Genomic DNA, 17473 nt, shown 5'->3' with positions numbered 1-17473 from the left:
TTTCTGAGGACCTTGTGTGAACCTTCCACGGACGCTCCGCTGTTTCCACGCTCGCTGGCGGCCGGCCGGATGATTCTCGCTTACAGATGAAACCGGTTTTCTTAGAAATTAAGGTATCACTTATGAACTGTGCGCCGGCTGGGCGGAGCTTCACTAATTTTGTTGGAAACTGACATTGCGCACTAATAGCGGACCGGTAGATGAGAACATCTAGGACACAAAACACTCTCTATTCTCTGTTAGCAGCCACTTTCTCTCATCCGTTTCATTTAGCAAAACGATCTACCAGTAAGATGTCCTTGTTGTCCAACCAATCACAGCGCAGCGTTCCTCTTACCCCAGCAGCTTGAGAAATGAATGCTGTGCTGTGATTGGTTGGACATAAGTACGTCTTACTGACAGTTTTGCCAGATGAAACGTTTTGAGTTTGTGTTTCCATTCTATCATATTTCTGTATCAGAGTCATTAAATGGGAGTTCTGAGGGTCTCACATCAGGGGGATTATGGGCGTTACGAAGCGTCACACTGTTTCATGCTGTTTTGGCTCACAAAACCCATTGGAGATCCGATGGAAAAACAGCTAAAGGAGGTGAACAAAGAGCTTGCAGACCCCATAAGGCAGCAGAGTGGTCCTTACTATACTCCAGTAAGCAGTGTTGATCAGAGCATGTAAAGGGTTCACAAAGGGAGGACATCATCTGCCGTCTTCCATGTTATCGTAGAGGGCCGATGGGTTGCCATGGCAACCAGATGCCAGTCAATGGCATCCGGGTCTGCCATAGCGTGTGATCGCTATGATTAGTGGTGATGCACTGCAGTAAAGAAGGACAGGGACATAAAAAGGGGAAACTAATAATAAAAATGGCTAAAAAAGTGAATCAAAGCACCCGTCTCCTTCTTTGTTTCTTAAATAACAAAGTTTGGTCTTGTTGCATCTGTAATTTCCTGCGCAATGAGTGGAACGGACTTTTTTTTTTTTTATCCTGCACGGCAAGAAAATGCTTTTTTGCCTTCTACAAAATAATGCAGTAAAAGTGATCAAAAAAGCAATATGAACCCAAAAGATGGCCGTAATGATAGAGTTTTGGTTATTGTCTTAATCGGATCGATCCGCAGGAAAAAGTGTATCGGGATTTGTGCCGTTTTAAAAGTAAAAAAATGGCCAAATTAATGTTTTTTTTCTCCCGACCTCCAAAAAGATTAATACAAGTTCTACAATTTAGTGTATTTTTCCGCCTTTTTGGCCGTCGTTGGCGGCCCTGTCGCCCTCCGGAGGTCCATCTTGGTACATGACTATACTAAAGCATCTCTTTTTAGATCTCTGCATTATGCCGTTCCTCTGTTATCCCTCCTGAAATCGGAGGGGGGTCACAGCACACTGACATTATCCAATCAGAGAAGACTATGTAGGGACACGCCTCTTTGACAAGGGGTATGGTAACACCCAGTTGTCAATGAATTCATACACTTCTAGGAGGAACAAAGGAAAAACGACACGTGGAGGGGCGCTCCAGAACTGCGATATTATAGTGAATGCGATTATTTACGAGCGCAGACGTGTCGGGATTGGCGACCGCTGCTCCTCCTTCACGTTCCCTGTAAACCCTCTACATGCCGTGGTCAACGGGGATCTGTGTTCTCACTGATCCCCACGGCTCATCCGTAGAGCTTAAACGTACGTGCATTCACAGAAATCACCTCCCAGCCCGGGCGGAGGTTTATGCCCTGGGACAGGAAGGGGTTAAAGTGGTTGTGCCAAGATGGCATCTCCTAGCCATGCTTAACATCCGAGAGCAGATCCCCCTTTGTGGCAGAGCGGTCCGGGCAGACGGTCCTCCTAGTTACAGCCGTTCATGGCAATGTCCATCCGCCGATGCTCGCCTTCTGCAGCGGTCGCTATGGTGGGACCTTTGTGGTTCCCTGCAAAATCAGTTATTTGTTGGGGTGAAGAGAGCAGGAACTGTGCCAATCGGCTGATCGCCAGCATGTTGGCACAACCCCTTCCAATGAGTTGGTTGTCTTGGCAGAGGCTTCCATCGTCTCGCTGCCCGACGCCGGAGCCAGTGTTTTTCTGGACTTAATTTCTGCTTGTTATATTTTGTGGCCCGACTAGAAACAAGAGACGGCAGTCGTCTCCCACCGCACAATCACATGAAAGCCCTGTGCGCAGGCAGACCACCGGCCCGGAACCGGCGCATGTCCATAGCAAGCCAGTCAACATTCGCTTAACTTCCAGCGATCACCGCGACGGGGGGAACGATCGGTAATGCAGTCGTCCATGTCCTGTGTGCATACGTGCATATGCTGCCGCGAGGAGTCGTGTCCACATCATACAAGGAGACGGCAAACGAGCATTTGGGGGGAAGTTTAGATGATGATCAGGGACCGATTCATCAACCTGCCTAACATGGGCCGTCACAAGATATGGGTGATTGGTCAGGGTCCGATGGCCAAGATCCCCTCCGGTCACCAGAGCAGCGTCTGCCCCGCCGCCCTAGTTTAACCCCCCATGGTTTGTGGCAGCACAGAAGTCAACCAGTTTCTGTAGATCTCCGTTGCGCGATCTCCTCCCGTTGGCGTGATGGTGCCGTTCATTAATACTGTCAATTGATTTGTTGTGATGTTACCCGTGTTCTTGCATCTTCATCTCTCCTTCTCTTCCACTGTTGTGCAGAGAGTTCGTCCAGGAAGACAAAGTCTACTTGGGATGAGAGTAGACAGGAGACCTATGGTAAGCTGTGAGTGGCCGCTGCACGTCCGTTGCTCTGTCGCTACTTCTCTCTTCGTCTGCATGGCATTCCTGGGGCGCATTCACACAAGCCAGTAATAGACCCCATTATTTACATGACGGATTTTTCTATTTTACTGCGAGTCCACAGAAATCTCATCCATTGTTTCCAGTGGTCGCATCGCACCGCACTCACATGGACATACGCGTTTCATGCGACTGCGATGCATTTTTTTTTTCATTTTTCCTATTAAAAATACATCTGATTTTCCTGCATTTGAAAAGCGCATTTTCAGCGATGCAATGTGATGCGATGTGAAGATCGCAATGTGACAAGGATGATGTTGATCTACGTTTTTCAGACTGATATCACACTTCCCTGTGTGAATGCACCCTTCCCCGTTGGCTTCGCTTGGGTGCCTTTTTGTTCTACAGCCTAAAATTTCAAAGCATGCACGTCTACCGGTACATCTGCGGCGCCCCGCTCTCCGTTGCGGCGCCCCGCTCTCCGTTACGGCCGCCCCGCCCCCCTTCCCGCTCTCCGGGTCAGCCACGCCGCCGGTAAACTTTTATTGGGCTTGAAAGTAATCAGTGCATTAAAGACTGAAAGCGCTAATATCTTTTGATCATTTGGGGTCTTTGTGACCCATAAAGCTGCTTGTAGTATTCAGTTGTGGTGTTAAAGGGGCTTTCTGGGACTTATTGGGGGTGCTCTATCCTGTGGATAAGCTCTTCGTATGAGATTGATGGGGACCAACACCCCCCAATACGCTGACATAGAGGCAGTCTGGGCTACAGACAGAATATACTGCTGCGAGTCCGATGTCGCCAGGGATGGTTTTATCCCCTTGTTCTCAATGTGTCTCCACCCTCCGGATGTGGCACCGTAGTGCCGCGCGCTGTACGCAAATGAGCAGTGCAGCATTTAATGGGCGGTCATCCTCTGCTGCCATCCGGCTCCCTCCTTGCTCACCCGTTCTGTGCTTAGCGACATCTCCATCTCCTCCCGCTGGCAGCGTCATGCGCCACCCTGAAGGCCGCGCATGTGCCTGACATCAGTCCGAGCAGAGAATTGCAATTGCCAAAACTGAAACCATAAGAAAAAAAAGTTATAAGACCTCGTTGTGCGGAAATCTGGTGGAGGGTTTAATAGCGGCCATATTGGGTCTCTTCTCCAGCTTTCGCAGAAAACGATAATGGTTTGCTGACATGAGAGCCCTCTGGAGTAGAATCTACTAAGTCTTCAGCGTGTCACCCTATAGACTTCAATGGGAGAGCGCACGCATGGCACTGTGAAAAGAGTCAGATTTTAGGGCCATATGTGGGCTTCACTGAGGGAGTATGAAAAATCCCCCCCATCCCCCGCACCTCTTTTTACGAATCGGAACTCCTTTTGTAGTTTGTAAGCTCCCTTTCAACAGCTAAAAATGGTGCGGGAACCTTATTTACTGGTGAGTCTTGGCTTTTTGTCGGGGGTCGCTGAGGGTCTGTCCCCTCTTGTGTCCGTACGTCCGTTATGTTGTGCTCTGCTTTGTTTTCTCAAAAAATTATTTCTAATCTCTCACCATCAAATCAAATTAGCGCAAAATGGCTTTACAGTAAGAGCAATGCTTGCGTTTCTTGACTGCTTTTATTTCTGCAACCTGCCTGCCTTTGTGTTGTGACTGAGCGGTATATATGTGACGCCCGTATAGCGCCATCCGTGTCTGTCTACACACAGCAAGACTAAAACATGTGGGAGCCCCTCTGAGCGGCGGGCGCTGCGGCAGAATCCTGTGAAATTACCACGTGATCTCACGGAGGATGAGCTGCTACATAGAGAACCATCTGAGTACAAATGTGTAATGTGGGCGCCCTGCGGGTCCGGCCTCCGTCAGGCGGGGAGGTCCTGGGTGGCCGTGCACATTAGCCGTCCGTCTCTGCCCGCAGACACATACAGCCAAGCATGAAGAGGGGGAAGCCAGTGGCAATGGCCGATTATCTCCGAGCCCAAAAGCATCAGACGGCTGCCTGATGCACATCTCCACAGCATCTGCCAGACCCCCATATACAGAGAGTGATCGGCCGATATACACCAAACACATTTATATGGGCTATTTGTAGTGGCATTTGCCAAAATTATAGTAATTGCAGGAAAACGCTTAGTTTTTGTTTAAAGCGACTCTTCGAGCTGCGTCACCCAGCGGTGGGCTATGTTAGCCAGCAGCAGGCTGCGTCACCCCGTGGTGGACCATGTCACCCGGCAGCGGGCTGCATCACCCAGCGGTGGGCTACGTTACCCAGCAGCGGGTTGTGTCACCCAGGGGTGGGCTATGTCACCCGGCAGCGAGCTACGTCACCTAGCGGTGGGCCATGTCACCCGGCAGCGGGCTGCGTCACCCAGCAGTGGGCTATGTTACCCGGCAGCGGGCTGCGTCACCCAGTGGGGGGACTATGTTACCCGGCAGCAGGCTGCGTCACCCAGTGGTGGGCTGCGTCACCCGACAGTGGGCTATGTTACCTGGCAGCAGGCTGCGTCACCCAATGGGGGGCTGTGTTACCCGGCAGCAGGCTGCGTCACCCAGTGGGGGGCTATGTTACCCGGCAGCAGGCTGCGTCACCCAGTGGTGGGCTGCGTCACCCGACAGTGGGCTGCGTCACCCAGTGGGGGACTATGTTACCCGGCAGCAGGCTGCGTCACCCAGTGGGGGACTATGTTACCTGGCAGCGGGCTGCATCACCCAGCGGTGGGCTATGTAAAAATAAAAATGTGTGGGTTCTCACAGGTCACATTAATCCATCACCAGACTTTATAATTCACAATCACAGAAATGAAGTTGCAGCAGCATAAACCCCAATCGGCTGAGATGGCGCAGCCACTAGAGGGAGCTCCGCCCACCTGGCGAGAGACCTGACCAGATGCTGCGCAGTTGCGCAGTTTGGTGACGGGTTCCCTTTAACAAGACTTGGGGTCCTTTCACACAGGAGCGATTATTGGTCGGTGGATGGAGGGGGACGGCCCTGCGGTCGCTTCAGTTCCCAGTACACAAGCGGTCATTGACAGATGGTCCGCCGCCTGTTTACACGGACCGCTTGTCATGTGACTTGTATGCCTGCAGGAACTGAAGGACGAACAGTGAACGGATTATGGTTCGAGGTTCAGTCGCCACCGGCATTGACACTGACTGGATCTGAGTGGATCTCGCGATCTGTGTGGATCTGCAGCAGATTTACCCTACAATTACATTCAGATTGAAGGGGTGAAATGTGCTGCAGATCTTCACCAAAACCCGACCGATCCAGTAGATCCTGATGCAGATTTTGTAGCGGAATTTTCCACAGTGGAGAATTGGTAGCAGATCTGTCAGATGTGAACGCGCCGCTAGCAGCGGTCCTTGTTTCTGCCGCCGTGTGACGCTCTGACTCTTCTCTGCAGGTTTAGTTCAGCGCTGTGTCATCATACAGAGGGATGAGAACGGCTTTGGGCTGACGGTCAGCGGTGATAACCCGGTCTTCGTTCAGTCGGTGAAGGAAGGTAAGCCGCTGCGATTTATCCCATTCGCTCCGTGTTATTAGTAGATGTTGTGTTTTTTCTGCGTCTGCCTCGGGATGTTGGTTTATAGCGAGTGCATGTTACGGTATCAGCGGGACAGACGGGTCTCCGGCCCGACGCCCAGAGTTGTTATCCAATAGAGCGGACTCCTGCTTTATTATCCGTGCCGCCGCGGACGCCACTCCGTTTTTTTATGGAGGTGTTTGTCTTTGTAGCATTTTGCGTAGTAGACCTCAGCTTGGTTAATGTGAATAATGAAGGCGATGGCGCGCTCCCTCGTTAACGCTCTCGCATGTCCATGCTAATATGTGCTTAATAGAAGTGGAAGGGATGCTTAATGCGTCCTCCAGGAGTCACTTAGACGTGCTCATAAATCCTAATATCAACTCAATTACAATTTGGTCCCTTAGCGCTGTTCTTGGGGCCACGGGGCTCGTTTGCTTACCCCTCGGTCATCCATATCAGAAGCAATTAGACCATCTAAACTAGACAAGTCGTGTTTAATCTGGAAGCCTGTGCGTGTCGCTTAACCCTTTCCCTTCAGCCATACAGCTACATACGTCCTGCAGTTAAGGCACATCCAGATGTCCATAGTAAATGCTGACTACGGTACGAGCGATCAAATGATTGGAAGTTCAAGTCCCCTTCACCATTCTCAACACGCTGCCCGAGCGTTAACAAGCAGTGACGTCACCGCCTCGTCCACTCGGGCACGCGAGGACCGTCCCATGTAAAGGGCGCATTAGCCTACCGCAAGCCATTAAATAAAAGCTACAACAAGTAGGAATATATCCGTTATAGCAGCCACCGTGTCCTGATGAACAGTGGTGAACGGAGGCTACGAGCTCCTAGACCCGGTGGATCGATGCGACCGCTATCAAGAAAGCCGCCCTCCAGGCCAACAAACGCATCCAGTACACGATTAAGGCCCCAGGTAGTGACAGGTGGATGATACGGTGGAGCGGCATCAGCGACGGCTGACTTTGGCGCCAGTAGACTTTGAAAAACAATGGATAGCTTGGATGCAAGAACTCTTAAAGAACTAAGACTCAAACCCGTGTGCAGACCTTCCTGTAGGAGTAACAGGAGATGGGATAAAAAGAAACGCATGGGATGAAAGTTGCGTTGTTCGCAGCAAGGAAATACATTTTTCCAAACGCAATGATTAACCCGAGAAGAGAATTGTTTTTAAGCCTTTTTCACGGTTTTTATGACAGGTCCTGCAAATTAGCTGACGCTCAAGTCCGCAGTTTCAAACATCCCCTTGGTTAAACAAAGTGTTGGCTAATTTGAGGGGAAGAGGAGTTCCTGTAAGAGAAGATCTTCTCGAAGAGGAAGGCACCACGGAGAGTCGACAAGCAGGTCAATTAATGTGCATATTATGGCCTGCGGGGCCAGTCTGCGGTGGTGAGTACCATTGGAGTATCAGAAAAGGATATCCAAGATGGGTGCTTGGAGACTTCAGCCACCAAAACAGGGAGCACTGTATGTGCAGAGGTAGTCAGATCTTCTGATCGAGGGAAGAGCCGGGAATGGTCCACTAGACAGGCCGCAAATGAGATTGGACAAAAACGATCGCCTCGAAGGAGACCAGCAGTCCCAGTCCCTCATACAGTATTGGATAGTCACGGGATTTGTTGAGAACACACATGTTTCTGAAGAAGTAGGATAGACCCCGAAAATCCGGCCATTGTGCCGGTGTGAGAAAAGACATGGGATGTTCGATGATCCATCTGATCCTGGATAGCGTATCCAGAATGATTTTGGAGACTCTCCAAGTTGGCCAACAAGATTGGGGCTTTTATCATGTCGTTGAGATGGGGAATTACCACTATCCCCTCGGAAAGGAGAATAGCCATTACGAACGCCAGAACTGTTGTGAAGACTCGGGGTGCCGTGGCCAACTGGAACGGAAGGGTCTTGAACTGATTCATAGTAATTCAACCGGATGGCAAAGCGGAGAAATTGCTGCTGCGCTGGGTGGATGGACACATGACGGTAGGCTTCCTATATGTCAATGGATGACAGACACTCCTGCGGTCCAGGGAGGCAATGACACATCTTGGTGACTCCATGCGAAAATGTCAGACTTTACATATGGATTCAGCTTCTTCGCATCCAGAACTGGTCTGACAGGCTCCTCCTTTCTGGGTGCCCCGAAAATATTCAAATAGAAACCTGCAAAACGCTGAGAAGGAGGCGCGGAACGCTAAATGCTGGACAACGCACCCATTCATTTCAATGGGGCTGCTCACACAAGGCGCTGCATGTTCTATTTTGGGGCATTTTCAGCGCTGTGTCGCCCATTGAAATGCATGGGCAGTAGTTTCAGCACTGCTTAAAAGCGCGACAAAACTTGTTGCCGCGGTTTAGCAGCGTTAACCGCCCACAGATTTTCATGGGAACGTCTTGCAATATAAGCCCTACCCTGAAAATCAATCCTAGCTAGAAAAACAACAACAAAAAAAGCAATACTCACCTAGTCGCGGCCGCTGGTCTTTGCCGCTGCTCCGGGCTTCCCCTGCACTGACAAATCTATTGCCGTAGGCCAGGTTTGAGAACCCCGCCTCCAGCAATAGATTGCTGTGATTGGTTCTCGGCGCTGGCTTGATGCCCAAGCACAGCCCTTCATTGACTGTCTCGCCCAATTAGAGCGGCAAGCTCATGTTGTCTGGAAACAGTCAAGAAGCGTGCTGCGCCATTCTTTCAAAGGGCTCAACCTGATGTCATCACATATTACGCCGTGAGGTAGTGTAGCTGATGTGTAACAAAGTGCTGCTCATGATTACGTCTTTGTTCTTCGCCGTAGATGGAGCTGCGATGCGCGGCGGAGTGCAGACGGGAGATCGCATCATTAAGGTAAAATATACTTCGCTTGTAACTATGTACTGCAGTGTATGTGGGGAGGGCCTGGAGGTGAATTGGGGGTCCCAAGTAGGCTCTCAGACGGGAGGTCTGCGGGTGCCTTGCATGTAGTAGGACCTGTGCATGGCTCCACGGGAAGAAAGCTTGCGGTCACACGGATGACACGCGGTGGAGAGGGGTCTCCGGCGGGGTGAGCACTGAAACGGGGTCCACATATTCAAAAATTCAAACTTGGATGAAGTGAAATGTGACTTCTGTATGTGGAAATGCGAGTTCCCTAATCAGAATTCTGCGTATTTTGCCCATTGACAGCTAACGCCGCGTGGATCAGGGGCAAAAAATGGGCAGAAAGATGTGGATTTAAGAGGCAGAAAACTCTGCTGTGAGTTCCGCCACGTGAACATATGAGGGGCGCCCAGAAGAAACCGGAATCTTCTTCTCTTGGGGTGGTACTGGCGTCTGTTGCTAGTGCATTGTCTGCGGGACCCTCCTGAGGCGCTTTGCCCACCAACGTCCTTGGGTGCCCGGTCCTGATGGAAGAACCACGCAGCGCTGACTGTAAAGCAGTTGTTGATGTAAACCGCTGTGACCGCTTCGCCGCACCCTCCGTGTTCACCCGGCCGCGCTCCGTGCATTGAGTAATGGGAAAGGAAACAAAATGTGGCAGCTGCACGTTGTTCGTATGAATCCGCCATCGCAAAACAGGCGAAAAAGGCAAGAAATTCTTGGGGAAAAAAAATAGCTGGAGCTGAACACAACCTTCGCCAACAACGTCGGCTGGCGTACCGCCTCGGAGGGGTCCGCGGACATTCACCTAGCAACAGAAGCCGGTTCTAGTAATGCCAGCCCACCAGAAGAAGTGGTCCCCCCGTCGCACCCTTGTAGTGTCCTTCTGCCACATTGGGCTGGTAGTAAGGTCTAGTTCTTGCGCAGAGCGGTGTGGGATCCCACAATCAGAATTAAACCACACAGACCGGCTTAGAAACAGTGAAGCTCCCGGACATTAGAAGTCAAGCGTACATCATTGATAACAGCAATCTCGAGCTCTGGGGGGGCTGCAGGGGTTCCCCCAGACTTGTACGTATGCTTCCCCTGGCGTATGCTGCGCTGTACACGTTACTAACCTTTATTAGCCTTGTGTGGTGCAGAGTGATAAGGCAGCAGTATGCAGTCCTAAGCTCTCGCTCACGGCCTGACGGTTGCAAGTTCAATCCCTGCATGGTCCAGGTAGCTCAAGGTTGACTCAACCTTCCATCCTTCCGAGGTTGGTAAAATGAGCCCCCAGCTTGGTGGAGGGTAATTATGAATTACCTGAATAAGTTGGCGCTATACAAATAACAAGATTAACTGCAAAACTAGACAAAGTTACATTTTCCCCTTCAGCGTCCTCTGAAGCATAACTGCGGTAGTCGATCCCGTCGGGTGGAACAATATGTCCCAGCACTGTAGATGGCGCCATAGATGAGGAGTAAATGGGCCGCATGATCGTCACTTCTCTCCCTGTGGCCAGCAGTGGTCACATTGGCGTCTGTTCATCCCTGAAACGTATACGTTCTTTTGTACAAAAAATAGATGAAGATGTGTAGCATTTCACGGACGGCAGTCTATAATGGGTTAAACCTAGTCCAGCCATCCATCCCTTCGCCTGCGTTCAGCCTCAGGCCTCGTGTCCGCGGCAGACCTTGTTCTCATGCGTTTTGATGTTTTTGTGGGATTGATAAGCGTCGCGCTGCTCCCGTCCCATAAACGCCCATGGATACCTCCGGCAACGCCGATCCGCATCTCCATGTGCAGAACGTACACATTTATTGTGATCGAGGGGTAAAAAGGCTCTGAACTGCAAAGCTTTATTAGAAAGAGTTTACAGTGAAAAACACACGCTTCTCCTATAATAACGGATGAAACCGGTCCCAACGGCGTGTAGGACCTTCAGAATGTGAGCGTATACTTCACGTCCGCGCTTTTACGTTTTCATGTATGTTTCTCGAAAACCTGAAACGTACATGAAAGTAGGCGTGCGAACCGGGCCTTCCTGCACCAACAACCTGACAGCTAATGTACCCGCCGTGGGATGGCGCTGTCACCCGCCGCTGCGCTCAGATCTGCCAGCTTTCATTCCCCCAGCGATCCCATTTCATATGTAACAGCTAAGTATATTAAGTGTAGTTTCTTCTCCCGCCCGTCTCGGTCTTCTGCTTCAGTAATGGTCTCCACCAACATGCACTGACCGCCCCTTTATTACCCTCATCCAGCAGCGTTGGACTCCTTTGGCTTTCAGAACTGCAGCAGTTCATCGTGATGTAGATCCCACTAGCTGATGAAATCGGCCCCTGTGGACAGGAAGCTTCTTGTAGTCCCTGCAGATCAGATGGTGGTGCTGACATGTTCTGGCCGGCTGGAAGCAGAAACCAAAAAGTGGCAAAAGCACTCATGATACATTTACTATCGGAGGTCTCCATACCTGTAATCCATCCTCTAACCACAATCATAATGCAAGGTCCTTGGGATATCATCTGATCACATTACACTGGCCCGTCCACCAACCCCCGGGTGACCGCGCTCTCAGATGGGTCCAGGCGCTAATACCAGGGGGTTTCCTCTTAACCTGGGAGAGATGGGTACCTACCTCACAGAGTTCTCCTCTCTTGGGGCTAAGTCTGCACATAACACCAGGGAGGGTAGGATACCATGTATATGGTCCAGTAGGAGGGACAGAGAGGGTAAATGGACAGCGGGCGGCACGGCCAGGTGAAGGCAGCAAAACTTCACAATATTCGTAGGAAAAAGGATAAAATAGGTCAGCACTTCCCAGTAGACATCTATAGGAGAGCGTTAACCCACAGCTGCAACGTACATAGAAGCAGAAACCGAAAACGGCAACAGCACGCAAAATACATGTTCTGACCGGCTGACAGGAAGGGGTCAGCGATTCATGCTGCTTGTGCCAAATTCTGACCTCCGTCAGCAACATAAATCTGGCTCCATCTGACCAGGAGATGTTTTTCGCTGCTCAGTGATACAAGTTTTGCGCTCTTTTGCCCGCTGGAGTCTGTCTGTTTCTCTTAGACACAATGGTGCTGGAACTGGTCGCCTGCTGTTATACCATCCGTGCGGAGACACGGCGAGTTGTGCGTTCGGACACGTTAGTTGGAGCTCCAGCATTGTATTCAGCTGACTGTGCAGTCTGTTGGTCAGAACGATTCCTGACCGCAGGATCCCCTTTCGCTGGATGTTCTCCTCTATTGTGCCGTTCTCGGTATACTCTCCACACCGTTACATGAGAACCCCTCCCTAGCCCTATAGTTGGCGGTGAGACCCGGCTAGTCTAGCACCGATGACCGGCCTCGCTGGAAGTCGCTCTGATTGCTGGATCTTCCATCTAATGTGGATTCACACTGAAACTGATCCACAGAAAACTTGTCATGTGATTTTATGCCGCACGCCGGGGTCACGGGGGGAATTACCATACAGGGGGCGCCAATCATGAGGGGGCCGGGGGCTGTAATAAAGGGGCGGTTCAGTGTGTAGCACTTGCTCCATGTGTTCTTGCATCTCGGTTCTAGTTTGCTACATCTTAAGCTTTCTGTGTGTTGTGGTTCCTCCGCAGGTTAACGGGACGCTCGTCACGCACTCCAATCACCTGGAGGTGGTAAAGCTTATAAAGTGTGAGTGTTTCCTACTAATAATTAAGGAAGGGATAGAATGACCGACTTGCCATCTGTGCGCATCTTTGGTACCACAAGGGTTAAGGTCCCGGTTTTAGATGCTGCCCCCGAGCGAGCGCTCTGTAGACTTTGGGGTTTATACTTAGTCTGGCTTAGGGGAGCGTTTTGTTATGTTGTTGTTAATCTGTTGTTACCTTCTTTGACAGCCGGCTCCTACGTGGCTCTGACAGTTCAAGGTCGACCTCCCGGATCTCCGCACGTCCCTCTATCTGAGAGCGATCCCTTCTCTCCATTGCACATGTCTCCCGGGAACCATGGGCACGGACCCCTAGAAAGAATAACCAGCCCCGTATTAATAGGGGTCAGTACTTGGAGTCTTTCATCCTGGAAAATGACCTGCGGTGCGGATTGTAGAAAACGCAGCAGATATTTTCACTGTTTATTTCACCACCTTTTAATGGCGTGAATTCTTTAAAAAAAATGTGTACATTTTGTTGCATATTTGTAGAAAATTCTGTCACGTGTGGCCCCGTTTTGTGTGGCCCCATTTTGTGTTTTCCTACTCTGTCAAGCTGTTAAAAGGGTTGTCCCACTTCTAGCTGTTTACAGACAGCTCCGTGCATGGCACAGTGGCAGAGGTTGGTACTGCAGGTTCCATTCACTTCAATAGGACTCAGCCTGCAGCAACAACCTGGGCCACTGTGCCACGTACGGAGCTGTCTGTAAACGGCTAGAAGTGGGACAACCCCCTTTAAAGAAATTAATGTAGCGAACTGTGTCAGAAAGCTGGCAATTAGCAGTATGGTTGCAATTAGCTTTTGTCGCACTGTCAGCAAGCTTACCTGGACTCCATGCTGGGAAACCCACTGATCATCAATGCTTCCGTGTTGCTCTGTCACTGTGCAGATTCGCTGGTCCGTGTGGGGGTTTACCCCTTTAAGGATATGGCCTATTACAAAGCTAGAGACTTGGTGATTTCCCCGGACCTTCATCCCCTATCTCCCTGCCATTCAAGAGCCAGAATAGTTTTTTCCTGTCGACAAGTACATTTTGTATTGCTGTAATCTTACAGACCCACGGAATAAAGGGACACTGTAAAAACATTCCCACCACCCACCTTCCTTCTCAAAAACCCCTCCTTCTATTTTGCCTCGCTGGGACCCCACCAATCCAGAGAATTAGGGACCCGTGCCCCTGTATTTCACAGTACAGGAGCGTTTCTCCCATTCCTGTAGCATAGTGGGAGGGGTCTGCTGGTCGCACATGCACCTCCATTTTCATCAATGGCGCAGACAGATAGCCAAACACAAGGCTCTGCTATCTCTGTGATTGGAGCTGAGGGAGTACATGCGCCCTTCCTCTCCATTCACTTCAATGGGGGTGAGGAAAATGGTACTGTCTGCCAATATGTGACCACCGGCCCAGTCGCCACTACACTACAAGAATGGGAGATGTGATTGTAAATGGTGCAGTAAGGGGCACACGAGATCCCCGCTCTCAGGAGCGGTGGGTGGATCCTCTGGATGGCTGAAAACTTGTCATTTCACCCACTGAGCAGAACACCCCTTTAATTGGTATCACCGAAGAATACAACAAGTCCTCATGTAGCCGCGTAACCGGAAAATGTAAACCTTATAGTTTTACTGGGGAGGAAAAAATGGAAATGGAGAAAACAAAAAGGGCTGCAGCGGGAAGGGGTTAAGGAAAATGGGAGGAGACAAAATATAACTAGCCAATAGCAGAACAGGAAAGCCCACGTGATGCCCGACTTATTGTTACAAACGTTTATTATCCCTTTTTTTAATTTTCCTATTCCAGAGGAGCGATTCTCAAAGTTACAATTACTGCCAAGTTTTGGAAAACTTCTTATGCCATTTCAGCTCCCAACCCCCTAGTCTAGCCCAGATACCAAACCACAAGTCTATGAGATGATAAACCGATACGAATGATAACTTCTAACTTGCTTTATCTGCGCAGGAGGAGAACAATATCATGCACAACCAGAAACTAGACATCCTGAAGAAAATGCTGCAGAAGGAGAAAGAGCAGTTACAGGTGGGTGCAGGAGGAGAAAGAGCAATTACAGGTGGGTGCAGGAGGTGTGGAGGGTGCAGGAGGTGCAGAAGGAGAAAGAGCAGTTACAGGTGGGTGCAGGAGGGTAGAGGGGGTGCAGTAGGGTAGAGGGTGCAGAAGGAGCAGTTACAGGTGGGTGCGGAGGTGCGAAGGGTGTGGGAGGTGCAGAAGGAGAAAGAGCAGTTACAGGTGGGTGCAGGAGGAGAAAGCAGTTACAGGTGGGTGCAGGAGGAGAAAGCAGTTACAGGTGGGTGCAGGAGGAGAAAGAGCAGTTACAGGTGGGTGCAGGAGGAGAAAGAGCAGTTACAGGTGGGCGCAGGAGGAGAAAGAGCAGTTACAGGTGGGTGCGGAAGGTGCAGGAGGTGCAGAGTGCAGGAGGTGCAGAAGGAGAAAGAGCAGTTACGGGTGGGTGCAGGAGGTGTGGAGGGTGCAGCAGGTGCATAAGGAGAAAGAGCAGTTACAGGTGGGTGCAGGAGGTGTGGAGGGTGCAGCAGATGCAGAGAGTGCGGGAGGTGCAGAAAGAGAAAGAGCAGTTACAGGTGGGTGCAGGAGGTGTGGAGGGTGCAGAGTGCAGGAGGTGCAGAAGGAGAAAGAGCAGTTACAGGTGGGTGCAGGAGGAGAAAGAGCAGTTGTAGGTGGGTGCAGGAGGAGAAAGAGCAGTTGTAGGTGGGTGCAGGAGGAGAAAGAGCAGTTGTAGGTGGGTGCAGGAGGAGAAAGAGCAGTTGTAGGTGGGTGCAGGAGGAGAAAGAGCAGTTACAGGTGGGTGCAGGAGGAGAAAGAGCAGTTACAGGTTGGTGCGGAGGTGCCAAGGGTTCGGGAGGTGCAGAAGGAGAAAGAGCAGTTACAGGTGGGTGCAGGAGGGTAGAGGGGGTAAAGAGGTGCAGAAGGAATGCAGGAGGTGCAGAAGGAGAAAGAGCAGTTACAGGTGGGTGCAGGAGGAGAAAGAGCAGTTACAGGTGGGTGCAGGAGGAGAAAGAGCAGTTACAGGTGGGTGCAGGAGGAGAAAGAGCAGTTACAGGTGGGTGCAGGAGGAGAAAGAGCAGTTACAGGTGGGTGCAGGAGGAGAAAGAGCAGTTACAGGTGGGTGCAGGAGGAGAAAGAGCAGTTACAGGTGGGTGCAGGAGGAGAAAGAGCAGTTACAGGTGGGTGCAGGAGGAGAAAGAGCAGTTACAGGTGGGTGCAGGAGGAGAAAGAGCAGTTACAGGTGGGTGCAGGAGGAGAAAGAGCAGTTACAGGTGGGTGCAGGAGGAGAAAGAGCAGTTACAGGTGGGTGCAGAAGGAGAAAGAGCAGTTACAGGTGGGTGCAGAAGGAGAAAGAGCAGTTACAGGTGGGTGCAGAAGGAGAAAGAGCAGTTACAGGTGGGTGCAGAAGGAGAAAGAGCAGTTACAGGTGGGTGCAGAAGGAGAAAGAGCAGTTACAGGTGGGTGCAGGAGGAGAAAGAGCAGTTACAGGTGGGTGCGGAGGTGCCAAGGGTTCGGGAGGTGCAGAAGGAGAAAGAGCAGTTACAGGTGGGTGCAGGAGGGTAGAGGGGGTAAAGAGGTGCAGAAGGAATGCAGGAGGTGCAGGAGGAGAAAGAGCAGTTACAGGTGGGTGCAGGAGGAGAAAGAGCAGTTACAGGTGGGTGCAGGAGGAGAAAGAGCAGTTACAGGTGGGTGCAGGAGGAGAAAGAGCAGTTACAGGTGGGTGCAGGAGGAGAAAGAGCAGTTACAGGTGGGTGCAGGAGGTGTGGAGGGTGCAAGAGGTGCAGAAGGAGAAAGAGCAGTTACAGGTGGGTGCAGGAGGTGTGGAGGGTGCAGCAGGTGCAGAGTGCAGGAGGTGCAGAAGGAGAAAGAGCAGTTACAGGTGGGTGCAGAGGTGCGGGAGGTGCAGAAGGAGAAAGAGCAGTTACCGGTGGGTGCAGGAGGAAAAAGAGCAGTTACAGGTGGGTGCGGAGGTGCCAAGGGTGCGGGAGGTGCAGAAGGAGAAAGAGCAGTTACAGGTGGGTGCAGGAGGGTAGAGGGGATGCAGGAGGTACAGATGGAGAAAGAGCAGTTACAGATGGGTGCAGGAGGGTAGAGGGGGTGCTGGAGGTGCAGAAGGAGAAGGAGCAGTTACAGGTGGTGCAGAGGGTGCAGGAGGTGCAGAAGGAGAAAGAGCAGTTACAGATGGGTGCAGGAGGGTAGAGGGGGTGCAGGAGGTGTAGAAAGAGCAAGAGCAGTTACAGGTGAGTTCAGGAGGTGTGGAGGGTGCAGCAGGTGCAGAGAGTGCAGGAGGTGCAGAAGGAGAAAGAGCAGTTACCGGTGGGTGCGAAGGGTGCAGGAGGTGTGGAAGGTGCAGAGGGGCGCTAGACGTTCATCTTCTTTAGATCCGACTAATGTGGCTTTTCTTTTCAGTCTTCCCAGGAGGAGTACAACAGCTTCCCGTCTACACGGCTCTTTAAGGACATCCAGGACACCAAGAAACACATACAGCAGCTACAAGAACAACTATGGAAAACCAAATCCCCCACACAGGTCAGTGCTCGGGGAAAGTAGAACAGAGTTTCCAAACCCCGAGTTTTTCAAAGAGCTGGGGCTCAAGCACAGTGTTTGGAAAACAGAGGGGGGCTGAATACGTCCGTAGTACAACAT

The 17473-nt window shown here is 51.1% G+C and overlaps 1 protein-coding gene across 2 annotated transcripts in view; it reads left to right on the top strand.

The window, feature by feature from the left end:
* The window catches only part of ARHGEF12 (Rho guanine nucleotide exchange factor 12), a 173335-nt gene that overhangs the window by 19047 nt on the left and 136815 nt on the right, over nt 1–17473 (top strand). Inside the window, exons 4-10 of one of the 2 annotated variants that reach the window (XM_066606080.1) lie at nt 2675–2731; nt 6144–6242; nt 9070–9119; nt 12733–12790; nt 12997–13151; nt 14768–14845; nt 17237–17356. In XM_066606080.1, coding sequence (XP_066462177.1) covers nt 2675–2731; nt 6144–6242; nt 9070–9119; nt 12733–12790; nt 12997–13151; nt 14768–14845; nt 17237–17356 — 617 coding nt within the window. The remainder of the gene's footprint in view (nt 1–2674; nt 2732–6143; nt 6243–9069; nt 9120–12732; nt 12791–12996; nt 13152–14767; nt 14846–17236; nt 17357–17473) is intronic. The other variant, XM_066606082.1, reaches the window with a different exon arrangement.

The sequence above is a fragment of the Eleutherodactylus coqui genome, chromosome 6 (assembly GCF_035609145.1).
Source record: "Eleutherodactylus coqui strain aEleCoq1 chromosome 6, aEleCoq1.hap1, whole genome shotgun sequence".
NCBI lineage: Eukaryota > Metazoa > Chordata > Amphibia > Anura > Eleutherodactylidae > Eleutherodactylus > Eleutherodactylus coqui.
Note: the sequence above shows the minus strand (reverse complement) of the source record. Positions and strands in the feature narration are given on the sequence as shown.